This window comes from Lepidochelys olivacea (assembly GCF_965140295.1).
Source record: "Lepidochelys olivacea isolate rLepOli2 genome assembly, chromosome: 2".
NCBI classification, from domain to species: domain Eukaryota; kingdom Metazoa; phylum Chordata; order Testudines; family Cheloniidae; genus Lepidochelys; species Lepidochelys olivacea.
Window position 1 is genome coordinate 176,785,590 of NC_140412.1, and position 13,254 is coordinate 176,798,843.

General features: G+C 42.8%; 1 protein-coding gene across 1 annotated transcript in view; it reads right to left on the reverse strand.

Annotated features, from left to right (window-relative positions):
* HECW1 (HECT, C2 and WW domain containing E3 ubiquitin protein ligase 1) overlaps positions 1–13,254 on the reverse strand; it is a 349,448-nt gene that overhangs the window by 92,281 nt on the left and 243,913 nt on the right. The window contains exons 11-13 of the mRNA XM_084619634.1: positions 10,761–12,104; positions 7,006–7,107; positions 1,680–1,830 (exon numbers count right to left, since the gene is read on the reverse strand). Coding sequence (XP_084475760.1) covers positions 1,680–1,830; positions 7,006–7,107; positions 10,761–12,104 — 1,597 coding nt within the window. The remainder of the gene's footprint in view (positions 1–1,679; positions 1,831–7,005; positions 7,108–10,760; positions 12,105–13,254) is intronic.

Here is a 13,254-nt window from a genome sequence, read left to right on the forward strand (position 1 = left end):
GAAACTATATCATTACAGTAAGCAGGGGCAGAGGATAAGAAAATGTTTTCTGAGGTAATAGTGGAAGTTTATTGCCCAGCTATTTATTTCTTTTACTCTTCTCCCCTCCATTCAATCTGAAATGCAAAGAAACAAAGGAAACTGTAACAAATCTGTGTGTGTAGAGTAGTAGTTGAACAGACATTGCTATCAGTGATAAAGTTCCCTCATTTGGAGGGAGACTCCCTCTCTCAGGATTCATTTTAAGGAAGTGTTTCTGGTTTCCTCCAGCTGTGCAAAGGGCTTTGAAATGTCTTTCAGTGGGATACTCCTTAGCACTCATTATTTCAAACAAATATCTCATTCATGCTGTGTCACAGCTTGTCAACCTTGCTGATGTCAACAGCTACATGTTGGTGCTTCGCAATCCATGGACCTGGCCGCACTTGGGAACCACTAGAGCTCTATAGTGGGGACATAATTCCAACTGTATGACCATCCATAACATTCAGCCTGCATCACTGGTGGAGGAAAAATTACAAAGGGAGGCTCTCAGCAACTAGAGCTGTTGCTTTCCTGACCTCATCTCTGAATAGCTCCCATAAGACTGGGGTAGGTGTATAGGTGTAGCAGCCGGAGGAGCAGAGTGGAGGTCTGGATGCTGACGCACCTCAAAGCTGTGGGGCTGAAGCCTGAACTCAAAGCCTGATTGCTTGACTTCTCTTCATATTCTCATCCAGACCATCTGTCCTCTCTGTTCTCATAGGTAACACTGAAGCTCTGAAGGATCCTGCCTTCCCACCCTCACCTGGACTGATCCTTCCCATAAGTGGTGGGAGGAAAAGTGAAGGGAAACCATTATTAGACCAACTTTTGTTGGAGGAAGGGACAAGCTTTTGCACTTCACAGAGCTCCTTTTCTTCAGGTGTGGAGAAGGAAACTAGAGTGCCCAAGCAAAATACAAGGTGGGACAGATGGTTAAGTATAAGGGGCTCACACACATTGTAGGAGACCACTTAAAATGAAGTGGGCAATTAAAACTTCAGCAGTCCTAGGAAAAAGGAGCATTAGTAGGCAGCAGGGTGTGTTACATGTTGTTGCAATGGGCCATAAAACTAGTGTCTCTGTTAACTCTGCTGGACACTAAAAAACATGGATTTATGTATTTAAGTTCCCAGGCTTGTCTTTTGAAGGTGTTGTAGAGGTTTCCTTTGAGGATGAGGACTGAGCACGTCACTCTGTGCAATGTACTATGTTCACTTTGCGTCTCTAGACTGTAATATGTTTGGTCAGGCACTTTGCTATTTTTAAACACCACCTCCTGTTGTAAAGTACCTTATGGACTTATGGCACTACATAAAATACTAATTAAAAAGTACAGTGTTTTATCATTGTAAAGCCAGCCTGAAAGTAGCACTGAAAACTGTTTCAATTTATTTTGGGCTCCCAAATTGCCAGTGCTAAAAATGTCACCTTCTTGAAAGCAAGATGCTAACCATGCACCAGCAGTAGGTTCTGACCAGCTAATTGTTATTCAACATTGTACCTTCAAATATATCTCATAGCTTATTTATGTTGAACGTTTTAGTCATTTCAGGAACATTTCAGATGCTGGTTTGGAATAACATGAGTACCATTTCTCTTAACTAGAACATTTTCGTTGTGGTGGTGGTTTGGAATTTCAGTCCAGAATTACTCACCGCCGATTGAGCTGCTCCATTTGTTGGATTGAACCAGATCTGTGTATTCCGTCTGGAGTGGCTGCTGCTGTGGGGCGCTGCCATGTTGTGGTTCGATTCACATGATCCACATAAAATACCCTTCCATGGCTGTCTATCCGAGCTTCCCAGTCTAGTATTAAAAAAGAAAGGAAAGTAGAAAGCCATCAGTTTGAGAAATTTCAGAAAGCCTAGATGCTCATAAGATACATGTGTACATACATACACACGAACATCTGAGCTGGCAAACTGGGTCAGACCAATGGTCCATCTTGCCCAGTATCCTGTCTCGAACAGTGTCCAGTACCAGAACTGCAGGGGAGTGTACAGAACAGAGCAATTAAGGAGTGATATACCATGTCTTCCACTCCCAGCTTATGACAGTCAGAAGTGTAGGGTTGTCCAAGCACGGGGTCGCATCCCTGACCATCATGGCTAGACTAATAGCCGTTGAAGGAGGTATCCTCCGTCCCGTTCTTTTTTTGAACCCGTTTATACTTTTGGCCACAGCAGTAAGTTCCACAGGTTTGTTGTATGTGTAGTATACATAAATACATAAATATTACTTCACACAGAGCCTACAGTCACCCTGTGGAATTCATTGCCACAGGCCATCAATAATGAGTGAGACACAGTGACTATTTTTAAAAGGGACTGGATAATTCTATAACCATTAATGCCTCTTATAGTTCTGCTTCTTGAGGTGAGTAATCAAATTACATGCTTTAGAACATAAAAATTTCCCCATGTAACTCTTACACACAGCATTGCACAACTCGCTCTGTTCATGGTGGATGGGAAAACCATAAGGAATTGGCTACTGGTAGCCAGGATGCTAGGCTTGGTGGACCAGTGATTTAATCTGGTGTGGCAAGTCCTATGTTCACTTTTTTTGTTATGTTTCAGAATAAACTTGATAGTGGGTTTTTTTTTAAAGCTTTCAGAAGGATTACTCAGAGCAGCGTAAGGCCCTCTACCTAAAACTCATCACAGACTGGTTGGACATACATTTTTTATTTTTTAAATCTACCACTCTAATAAGGACCAGATAGCTGAGGAAATTGGTAACAAGATACTGAGCCTTCCACCCTCACGTCTCTTGTTAAAATTACGTCCAAGTTGACCAGAAGTGTAACCAAAAGCCCATACCCATCTGATGGCTGCTTGTTGGCTTGCATGAAATACACTGGTAGTTAAAAGCATCAAGAGCACTGGTAAAGGTGTTAGGAATAAGAGGAAATTTAAGAAGTGAATGAGCTAATCAAATTCTACATAAAAAACCTTAGAATTTTTTGAGTGAAGTTGCACAAATTTGATCTGCTAACTACACTATTGTTACACAAAGATCCATCAGCTGATGACATAGCTGTACAGTAATATATATTCCCCCTCCTGGAGCACATCTGTACCCCCAAGAGTGGTAAAGTCCACTTTTTTCCCCTCTGTGGCTCTGTGTTCCACCTTAGGACCAGGGGTTCTGGGTTCTTTGTGAACCTTCCCTCATACCCTCCAAAAGCAACAGAGAGCTGTGTTTCCTCCTACTGCATCTGGAATCCAACTCCCTGCAACCAGCTACCTTCCCCCAAACACTGTGCCTGATTAGTAAGGAGATAGACGGTGCTGGCCAGAGCTAAGGTGCCATGCCTTATAATGTTATTAAAAATACCTTTGTTATCCATGTGGGTACCTGAGTGGGGGTCTGGGCAAAGGCTAACCAGCGCCCAACACTCCAGATTGGAGCACCCAGATAACAATCTGAACAAAATCATGACTCTGTGTATAATCCGTAAACCCTAGGCAATGATGTGTCCTCCATTGAAACCAGCCTATAGGGACTCTTGAAGGACGTTGGTCAGTCAGGGCCTGTTGAAGAACCCTAAATTCCCAGATAACAGTTGACATCTCCTTGAGACATACCAGTTCACATTCTGTACTCCTGCTAACGCCAACCACACATACATTCACACCTCAGCAAAAACAATGTTACACAGAATGCATTAAGGTAGGTGTTACCCACAAACCAAACCGAATGTCACACTGCCTGAAGAAAGCATGTTACAATGTGTCTACAATGGTAATCCAGCCTCTGAGCAGAAAGCATCCAGTCAAACCTAGCAGCAGCTGGATGTGTCCAGTGCTTGAGGTCAAAGTGGAAACATCAGGTCAGGATAAAGGAGACACAGTGAAAGTTCAAGGAGAGTGTATGAGAATATATCTGCGAGGCGTCATTGTCTTGTAGGGCACGGGTCAGAGCCTTGTGCTACAGCATCTGGCCCGAGAGAGTTGTGTGCGCTGATGTGACTATTCCTTGCCAACATATAAACAAAACTCACAGTTGGTTGATGGGCATTTATTTCCCTCCCACGCAGCATTACCATCACACAGGGGAGTAAGTAATTCAAATGGCATACAACACAGAATTTGTGGTAAGATGAATGGATGGCTGCACAGATAAATGCATAGACTGACAAATAGACAGAGGCCATGATTTTGAGCTCCGTCCCAGCCCGTTTATGTTGCTCCAATGATATAAAGGGTCCAAAAACCAGCCAGATCACCACATGTGGGAATTACCCCTTAGCAGAGGGTTTCTCTGGGCAGTATAGGGCTGACATTATGGCCCTACACCTTATAACTTCAGAGCAGGGGCACACCAGGAGATAGCCTGGGATCAGGAGACGGTGAGGTCACTGTGCTCTGCACTCCAATTATCCTGGGCTGCCAGATGGCCCTTTGGGACCACTGCAGCCCTATGTACATTACAGCAGCCTCTGAGGCTGCTCTTACTTACACCATGAGCCAAACCTGTCCCTGGCAGACCCACAACCCCGGAGGGACAAAGTCACCTTGTTACTCTTGACATCCCTGTCTGTGGTAGATCTTCTAAGTGGTGCAGCTCAGTCAAAGAAAAAGTTCTCATCAGGACTAACAGAATAAACTAAATTTTGAAGTCAAATTGTTTTGGTGCTATGATCAAGCAAGACTGACTACAAGAGGAAAACCACCTCACTTTCTGAATCTACATGTCTCCCAAAAGCCTTTAACTGATTTTCCTGAAACCTCACAAAATATTCTACCATGAGCTAAAATCTGGCATGTGATTTCAGGCACATGGATTTGGCTATGGGAATGTTAAGGTTCAGTCGATATTGTTCTTGTAATGATGGGAAATGATCTTCAACCATAACTATGGACAGATTCTGGTGTCTCCTCCTTTTAGAAGCTCTCAACATTGTTCACTGTAAACCTGATCAAAATGAATAATCTCTCTCCATGGGTGTGGTTTGGGAGGAGCATGAGGGGCATTGTCCCTCCCCCAAACTGCGTGTCTCGGGCAGGCATGGAATTTGCCCTCCGAACATGGCATGTTGGCCTGGCTGGAGCTGCCCCTGCCACGTCTCTCTCTCTCTCTCTCTCTCTCTCATATTTAAGAGTGATTTAGTTGTGGTAAGCAAGGGAAAAGGGTCTTTCTGCAACACTGGAAAAAGAAAAATCTTCAGATCAGACCTCAGTTTGTACTTCTCATGGGCTTTAAAAATGTCATAGATTGTACTGGGAATTGCATGGATATTAACTGAGGAATTATTTAATTCAATTTCTTTACCAAAAATTCATGTGGCAACTGCACACTGAAGAGGGATATATTCAGGGACAAAATACTTTACATGTATTACAAGTAGGATATAGTGTAGATATCAAAATAATGGGTGCATTATTAAATAAATATTACTATCAGATGATTGTACTTTTGCTTTTGTGTAGAGTAAACTCCATCATAATTGCCTTCATTAGGAGCAACTACTTACCTTTTGAGGCTGGTGTTAAAAGGGAGGTGGAATGTATTAATCAAGCCATAGGGCTGAACTTGAATGTCTCCGATCAGTGCACGGATTAGAGTAAATTTCATTTGCATGGCTGCTGTCAGTGTCCTATTAATAGGTAGTGTAGCTGGAAATTTCTCCCCTTCACAAAGTGGTGAGGTAAGATTAGGGGGAAGAGAAATATTTACTTATTACAGATGTAATTGTTCCTAATTCATCATTCACTGGTAGGCCACACAGTGCCCCTAATAAGACTTCATGGGGCTGAAGGCAGTTGGATCATTCACCACTACTGTATAACTGATGCCAGCATCGAGTGGAATTTTCAGTTTAGGAAATACTAACAACTTGGTGCATAAATGATTTTTTTTAATTAAGGACACCATAGGCCAAATAGCTACATTCTTTACTCAGCCTCAGAAGAAAATAGATTTGTTTTTAAGCCTGGTTAGTTTTCAAGATGCTGAGCAATTTTTCCTGTTAAATCATGTGCTAAACTCGAAAGATGATACACTATGTGTTGTAGGGCAGAGAGTGCGCTCTACTGGACAAATAACGCTAATGCAAAAAGTTAAAAGCTATGAAATCCTCCCCAGTAAAGTGCAGAAGTGCTCTTATATGGAAGCACAAAAACATTCGGATAGAGAGAGCTGTAGGTCCATACGTCAGTCCCTCTGCTTCAGAGCAGAGACCCTCACATTAACTGTTAGAGGGGGCACTGCAATTGAAATGTGACATCACTAGAATGTGACCTACCTTGTCCCTGTCTTCTCCTCTTATCACTCTGATTAAGAATTGCTACCTGTCTCAATTTTTCAAAAGAGAATCCTGATTTTGAGAATGCCTGGCATTGCAAGCAAGGCTGCAAGGACAAGACAGCATCCCAAGCTGTCTTTGAAGCTGACACAGGGTATGTCTACACAGCAAAAAATTACCCATGGCAGTAAGACTCAGAGCCCAGGTCAATTGATTCAGGCTTGCAGGGTTACAGCCTAACCCAGTTGTCTACATTACTACTTTTAGCCCCACAGCATGAGCTCCGCAAGCCCACCACACTTGACCTGGGCTCTGAGACTCTGTGTAGACATACCCATAATGTGCCACAGGGATGCAACGATTAGGCTAGAGGACAAACATTAAAGACAATAAGACTACTTTGCCCTTACAATACACACAGTCTTTCATTGGAGGAGCTCAAAACACTTTTACCACCTCACAACACTCCTCTGAGACACTGAAGTGTTATTATCCCCATTGTATAGATGGGGAAACTGAGGCACAGAGCAGTTGTGTGTCTTGCCCAAGATGACATGGTGACACCTACAGTAAGGACCAAATAAGGAAAATAAAAGGGCACATTAAGTGGGTTTGGAACAAGGTGGATGCAGGGGATGAGGAGATTATTTAGAGACATACTGACCTGTACACTGTTTTAGGTTAACAGGAAAGGTTGAAAAAAATAATACATTTAAAAAACTAAAGCTTACTTGGTGGAAGAGGCTCATCAATAGTTGGATAGTGATGGTGGTCAGGCCTCAGGGAAGGAAGCTGGCTGACTGGCTGAGAATTATGGAGTAAAGGACAATCACCTATGGACAAGATATTCAAGATATTCATATTCATTCAGTGTTTTGGCAAAAAGTGGTTTAAAATGCACTACTGTAAAACAAGTTACTACAAGAACTGAAAAAAAAACACAACAAAAACAAACAAACAAACCAAAAAAAACAGGGCAGGCAACCACCTGGTGTATTAGCTGCTATGGCTTATTCATATGTCCAGGCATGGTTTTACTAACTTACATGGCAAAGAATTATTAAAATAATGCAGACAAGGATCCGATCTTGGGCTTGAGCACATAATAAGAAATGATGGGATAGATTCTGGACTCATTTATTCTAGATTTACACCAATGTAAGTGAGGAGAATCAGGATTGATGTCTGAGAAGTACTTCATAAATGCTACCAAGTGCAGGGTTTTGGGAGTTCCTGCAGGAACTTGGAAGGACCATACAAAAATCCCAGCTCCAACCTTGCATTCACTCCAGCTAAATGCCGAGAGCTACTTTCTTTGCTATTACAAAAGCCTCCTTTAGAGCAAATCCACAAGAGTGTATGTGAAGTGGTGTGGCAGGATTTTGCAGTCCCTGCAATGCAGAAGGCATGCATCTGCTGTACTTTTAAAGTCATGGAAACTAGAATATAAACAGTTCAAAATTCAAACTGTCAAGTTTGAGTGGAAGGTGGGGAGAGTGAGAGAAGGACCAAAAACATAGGAGAGAGGTGGGGTGAGGAGAGCAAAAGATAAGAAGACACAGGAAAGAAGGAACCTGAGATAAAGAGGGGGGAGACCTGAAGTACAGAAAGAGAAGAAGAGACTGAGAGATACTGTAGATGAGGCAGAGGAAGATTTTTTGAACACTGTTTTGTATTAAATATGTACCTATATACATACATCCAAATGAAAACTGTACATATATCCATCCTGGTGTCCTGGTGATGTGAATAAATTACTCAGCATTTGTGACGTCACTAGAATCCTTTCAGGAACTACAACCTTATTGTGTGGAGGACACATTATTCCTTATGTTAGAACTGAATGTGAGCACTTGGAACCCATACTTTTGCACTTCATGAGTACTAGAATTCAGAGAATATTTGCCCCAGTCCTTTCTTAAAATCTTTGTAGCTCACGAAAGCTCATGCTCAAATAAATTGGTTAGTCTCTAAGGTGCCACAAGTCCTCCTTTTCTTTTTGAGAATTATATACTGTTTCCCACTGCTGGTCACTTTTTCAAGCTGCGTGACAATAGTTTTCCTACTGAAACCTTCAACTCCAGAAAGCATAAATAATTTACCACGGGTATAAAACAGATACAGTTAAAATCCAAGGTAAGCTTAGAAACAAAGTGGTCTTTAATGCTTGTGATATTGCCAGAAAATTATACCACTGTATTTAAAAAAAGAAAAACAGGACAGAACCATACAAATAATGTTGATTGGTTTAGCCACCTTTCATGTCTAAATCTTACCACTCTATAAAAACGAGCTATATCTTGCCATCTAAGTATAAATTTAAAAAAGTTATCTAAAATATATTCCCCCTTAAACTGCCAATATATAGAATATAAATGTTACATGGAAAGGCAGAAGGGAATTTTATATGTGAATTTAATACACTTTTTTTTGTAAAAAAAAACAACAAAAAAACTTGCACCATTCACTAATGAAAAAAATTACCTGGACAAAATGTAGGTAAAGTTACACACGCACCTGGGTGCTCTGATGATATCACACCCCTCTGAAATGTCTTCATTAAAGCCTCTAATAAGTGTATAGACACATCTCACAGTTACATGTCCCCCCTCTTTGAATACAAAGTAGAATTATTTTAAATTACTATGCAGTGCTGCAAACACATCTGTAATAATGGTTAAATTTTCCTGTTGCTACAGTTGTCACCAATTGCCAGATTATCAATCTGCATTTCTTTACTTACCTCACCATAATTGACTCCCCCTAGTCAAGTTAGTTACGTCAAGCCAGCTGAAGCATGGGGTGTCAGTCACCTGGAGCAGATGAAGGCGACCATATCTACTGTACTTTTAATAACCACCAAATAAATTAAACAATGTGATCAACTATTGAAACATCTCACACAATATTAGAAGATCATGGTGAACTAACCAGTAATGCTGTCCTTCTCTTGTATTCTCTCTCTACTAGCAAAAGTAAAGCCACAGTGAACATTCTACAGTGCCCTTTAAATATACTCAAGGGACATCTCCAGAAATCTGAAGCTTAATATCAGAGTACTGCTGAATCCATTTTTCTGAGGGCACAAACTCTGTTCTCTTTCTCTGTATGTACACACACCACAAAACAAATAAAAAAGCCACACGTGCACCCTTCTGCACACACACACACACGAATACTGTCTATACCAAAAGAGCCTCATGTACAGTGAAGAGTGCCCATGTTACTGAGTGTTTCTCTCATCTCTGTTGCTGTGTAGTTCTGGGAATTTTGATTCTTTGGACTAGATCCTGCACTACAGAGCAAATAATTAAGGGTATGCAGTACATAAATGTTTGGAAGGAGGCCCAAAACTGGCATATCCAGGACCATGCCAGGGTAGGGAGATCCTCTGGTGGCACAGTTACTCATGCACCGCTGCTATTTCTGTTGGAGTAGGGGATGTGGCTGGGGGAAGGATTGTATGGCTGGGGCCGGTGATCCCTCGTGCAGCCATGGTGAGCAGCTAGTGTAACTCAGGCTGGAGGAACATTCTAGCACAAGATTGGGGGACCCAAGGACTACCTTTACAACCCCTCTTTTCCCCTTTCCTGCACGCTCTGTGACTGTAGCCAAGCATCTGAACCTGTACTTCTTCAGTCTCAAATAATCAGTACACAAGCTGAAGAAAAGACAAGTGATTGAACTCACTGGAGTAAACTGAGTGACGCCAGGGAGGAACTGAACACAAGGAATTGAAGTGTCCAAGAATAAAAAGAACTAAACAACTATGATGACAGCATAAACAGACAACAATATATCTCTATATGCAGTATACCTACAGAGACATGTGGTGATAGGAACTGTATTTGATAGTTATGCATCCAAGGAAATACGATCTGTCGCAAGTGAAATCTGAGGTTGATTTGGGTGAATGTAGGGGGACAAGGTTAGTAAATTGGGTTTATAACAGAAAGTGGACTCAACCTAAACTAGAAAATACTAGGACTTCTCCATAATATACTCTCTGTGTGTATGGATTGTATATATATTACATACACACACATATTGGGCCAGATCCTCAGTTGCTGTAAATCAGTTGATTTACACCAGTTCAGGATCTGACCCTTCATAAACACACACAGATCTTCTTGTCACTTGTAAGACACACGGTAGCACACAAGATATGTAACACTGAAAAATCCCTTGGAAGAAGGGTCAGACTGGTAGAACTGGTGATCCTAATTTTGACCGGATGTGTAAGATGCTTGATTTATTATTATACTATTTAACAGAAACTGACGATAGAAATGCTGATCTCTGATTTGTTTTTTTCAGCACAGCCTCAATTATCCAACCCCCCCAATACCTAATACAGGTCACGTCTCCCATATATTTATTAATAATACTGAGAATTCCTTTTTTATCTGCAACTTGAATTATCTAATGCCTCTGCTGACATCCAGATAATCAAGGTTGTTCTGCATATTGAATCTCAGAATCTAACCTTCTCTTCTGTTGCTCGGACCTGCTACTGGGGACTCTAGAGTTTCTGTTGCTCTTTGTGGATTCCCACCATGAGCTACGAGTTCATCTGGCCACTGGGCGGAGACATCCACTTGCTCCCTGTCCAGTTCAGGGCTTTGCACTGAATCTGGCACTGACTCAAAGGCACTGTTTTCCTCTTCCTCATCATCCTGTGAGGAAAAGACCGTGCTCTCAGAAATCTTTGCACTGTCAACAGAGGAGAAACGGGTATGGCTGGAAAAGCGATTGTTACTGTCGTAACAGGACGGGCTGTAGCAGGACGTGCTGTAGCAAGATGTACTGTAGCAGGACGTACTGTAGCAGGACGTGCTGTAGCAAGAGGTGTCGCACTCATTGTCCCCATACGGTCTGGAACTTGATTCACTCTCGCTTCCAGTCATGGGATGTTCCCCATCCAACAGCTGCTCATTTAAGTCTGAAAGGTGCTCAATCGAGGTGCTGCGGGGCACAGTCCCCCGGCTGAAATACTCATCAGTTCCACTTTCAGGAGGAGGATCTGCCGCTAGCGTCTCAGACTCGCTAACCACATCCTTCTCTGACGCTTCCTGGACTGTCGACTCTTCGTCATTCTCGCCGCCTCCCTGCTCCTCCTCTCCATCACTACTCATCTGTGCTGAGGGCAGGCTGTGAAGCAGATTGTGGATCCGTATGTAGTGTGTGCGAGGGGTCTCAGGCTCACCACATGCTGATGCGATCACCGTCTCCAGTTCAGACACAGGCAGGGAGCAGGGCCTGTTTTTCCTCTTCCCTGTTGTTCTTAGCTGCAGCTTATTGTCTTCCTCCTCCTGGGCTGAAGCCCCTTCCTCATCCTGAATTTTCTCTACGTCCTTGACAGTCTGTATGTCTGCACTCACCTCATCAATATCTAGTGCTTCTATGCTGGTAAAGAAGTCGTCGTGTCCCTGAGTAACAGAATTGACTTTATTATTTTCCCTAACTTCAGTCTCCAGAGGAGGCGTGCAAGCCAGCAGAGCCAGTTGCTCAGAGAGGTCCATAGCGCTCAGGGAAGGCAGCACTTCCCCTGGGATGGATTCCAAGGACTCAATAGCATCTGCTGGCCCTGCATCAACCTCCCTATTTCCTGCTCGCTCTTCATTTAAGCTGTTCTGGTTGACTTCCCCAGGGCTATCAACATTGACACCATTCACATTGCATCCATTTAGCTGCTCTGGAGCTGTACTTTCTGAGGTCACTGTGTCGGTGCAGGGAGGCTCACCAAGGATTTCCTCTGCAGCACTGTTCACAGGGCTTTCCTGCAGTTCAGCTGACTCAGGATCTGCACTAATGGAGACTTCTTCATCATCTGCGTGCAACAAGAAAAGAAATTATTCCACTGCCACAATGATAGATACCCACCTCCACAAGATACCTTTCAAGATCCATGGGTCCTACAAGTGCCTATCACAACATGCGGTGTATTTCATCCAGTGCACTAAATGCCCCAGTAACAACTATGTGGGTAAAACCAGAAAATCACCACACTCTCAAATAAACTCACACAGGAAAACGATAAAAAGACAAAAACACCATATTCACCCATGGGTGAACACTTTTCACAAAACAATCACTTCATATCTGACATCTCAGTCCTCATCCTCATAGGGAACCTGCACACACTTTCAAAAGACAAGCCTGGGAGCTTAAATTCATAATGTTGCTAGACACTAAAAATCATGGACTGAATAAAGAGATGGGATTTATGGTTTATTACATCTCTCTGTGGCCCACTATCCCCCCTTTTTTGTCCTATGACTGCAGAGGTGTTAACTGGCCACTTCACCTTGAATGGTCTCTTACAATATGTGTTAACTACTTATGCTAAACAGTCTGTTCCACTGGGTATTTAGCTGTGACACTCTGAGTACCTTTACCAGACCCAGAGAAGAGCTCTGTGTAAGCTTGAAAGTGTGTCTCTCTCACCTACAGAAGTTGGTCCAATAAAAGATATTACCTCACTCACCTTGTCCTCTAACAAGAGGCATTTACTGAATCAGGGGCAGAGGTTGTGGGAGCACAAGCATCCACAGAAATCCAAGAAAATTAAAACCATACATTATCGTGTTACACAGATAGGTGATTAAACAGATTCTGAGACGTCTTGATTTTTCACTAGGAAATATCTGAACAATGTGTGTAACAATTGGCGGCCTAATCCCGGTAGTGTGTACACTGCTCTCCCTGCTGCAACCTGTGCCAGGACTCCTCCTTCCTGGGAATCCCCATCCAGGACACATTCTTATAGAAAGGGTTCAACCATTGCTCCCAGCCCCCCACATCCCATTACTGCTACTCCAACCCACACCTAATACTTCTCCAAAGAGGGGAACTGAACCCCATTTCCACTTCCACCCTACCCTACTGGGAGGAAGGAATCCCCTCCCCAACACACACATCTTCTGACATTACTCTTGCCCACCCCACCTCCTCCCAGGGGTTACTCCCTACCTGACATA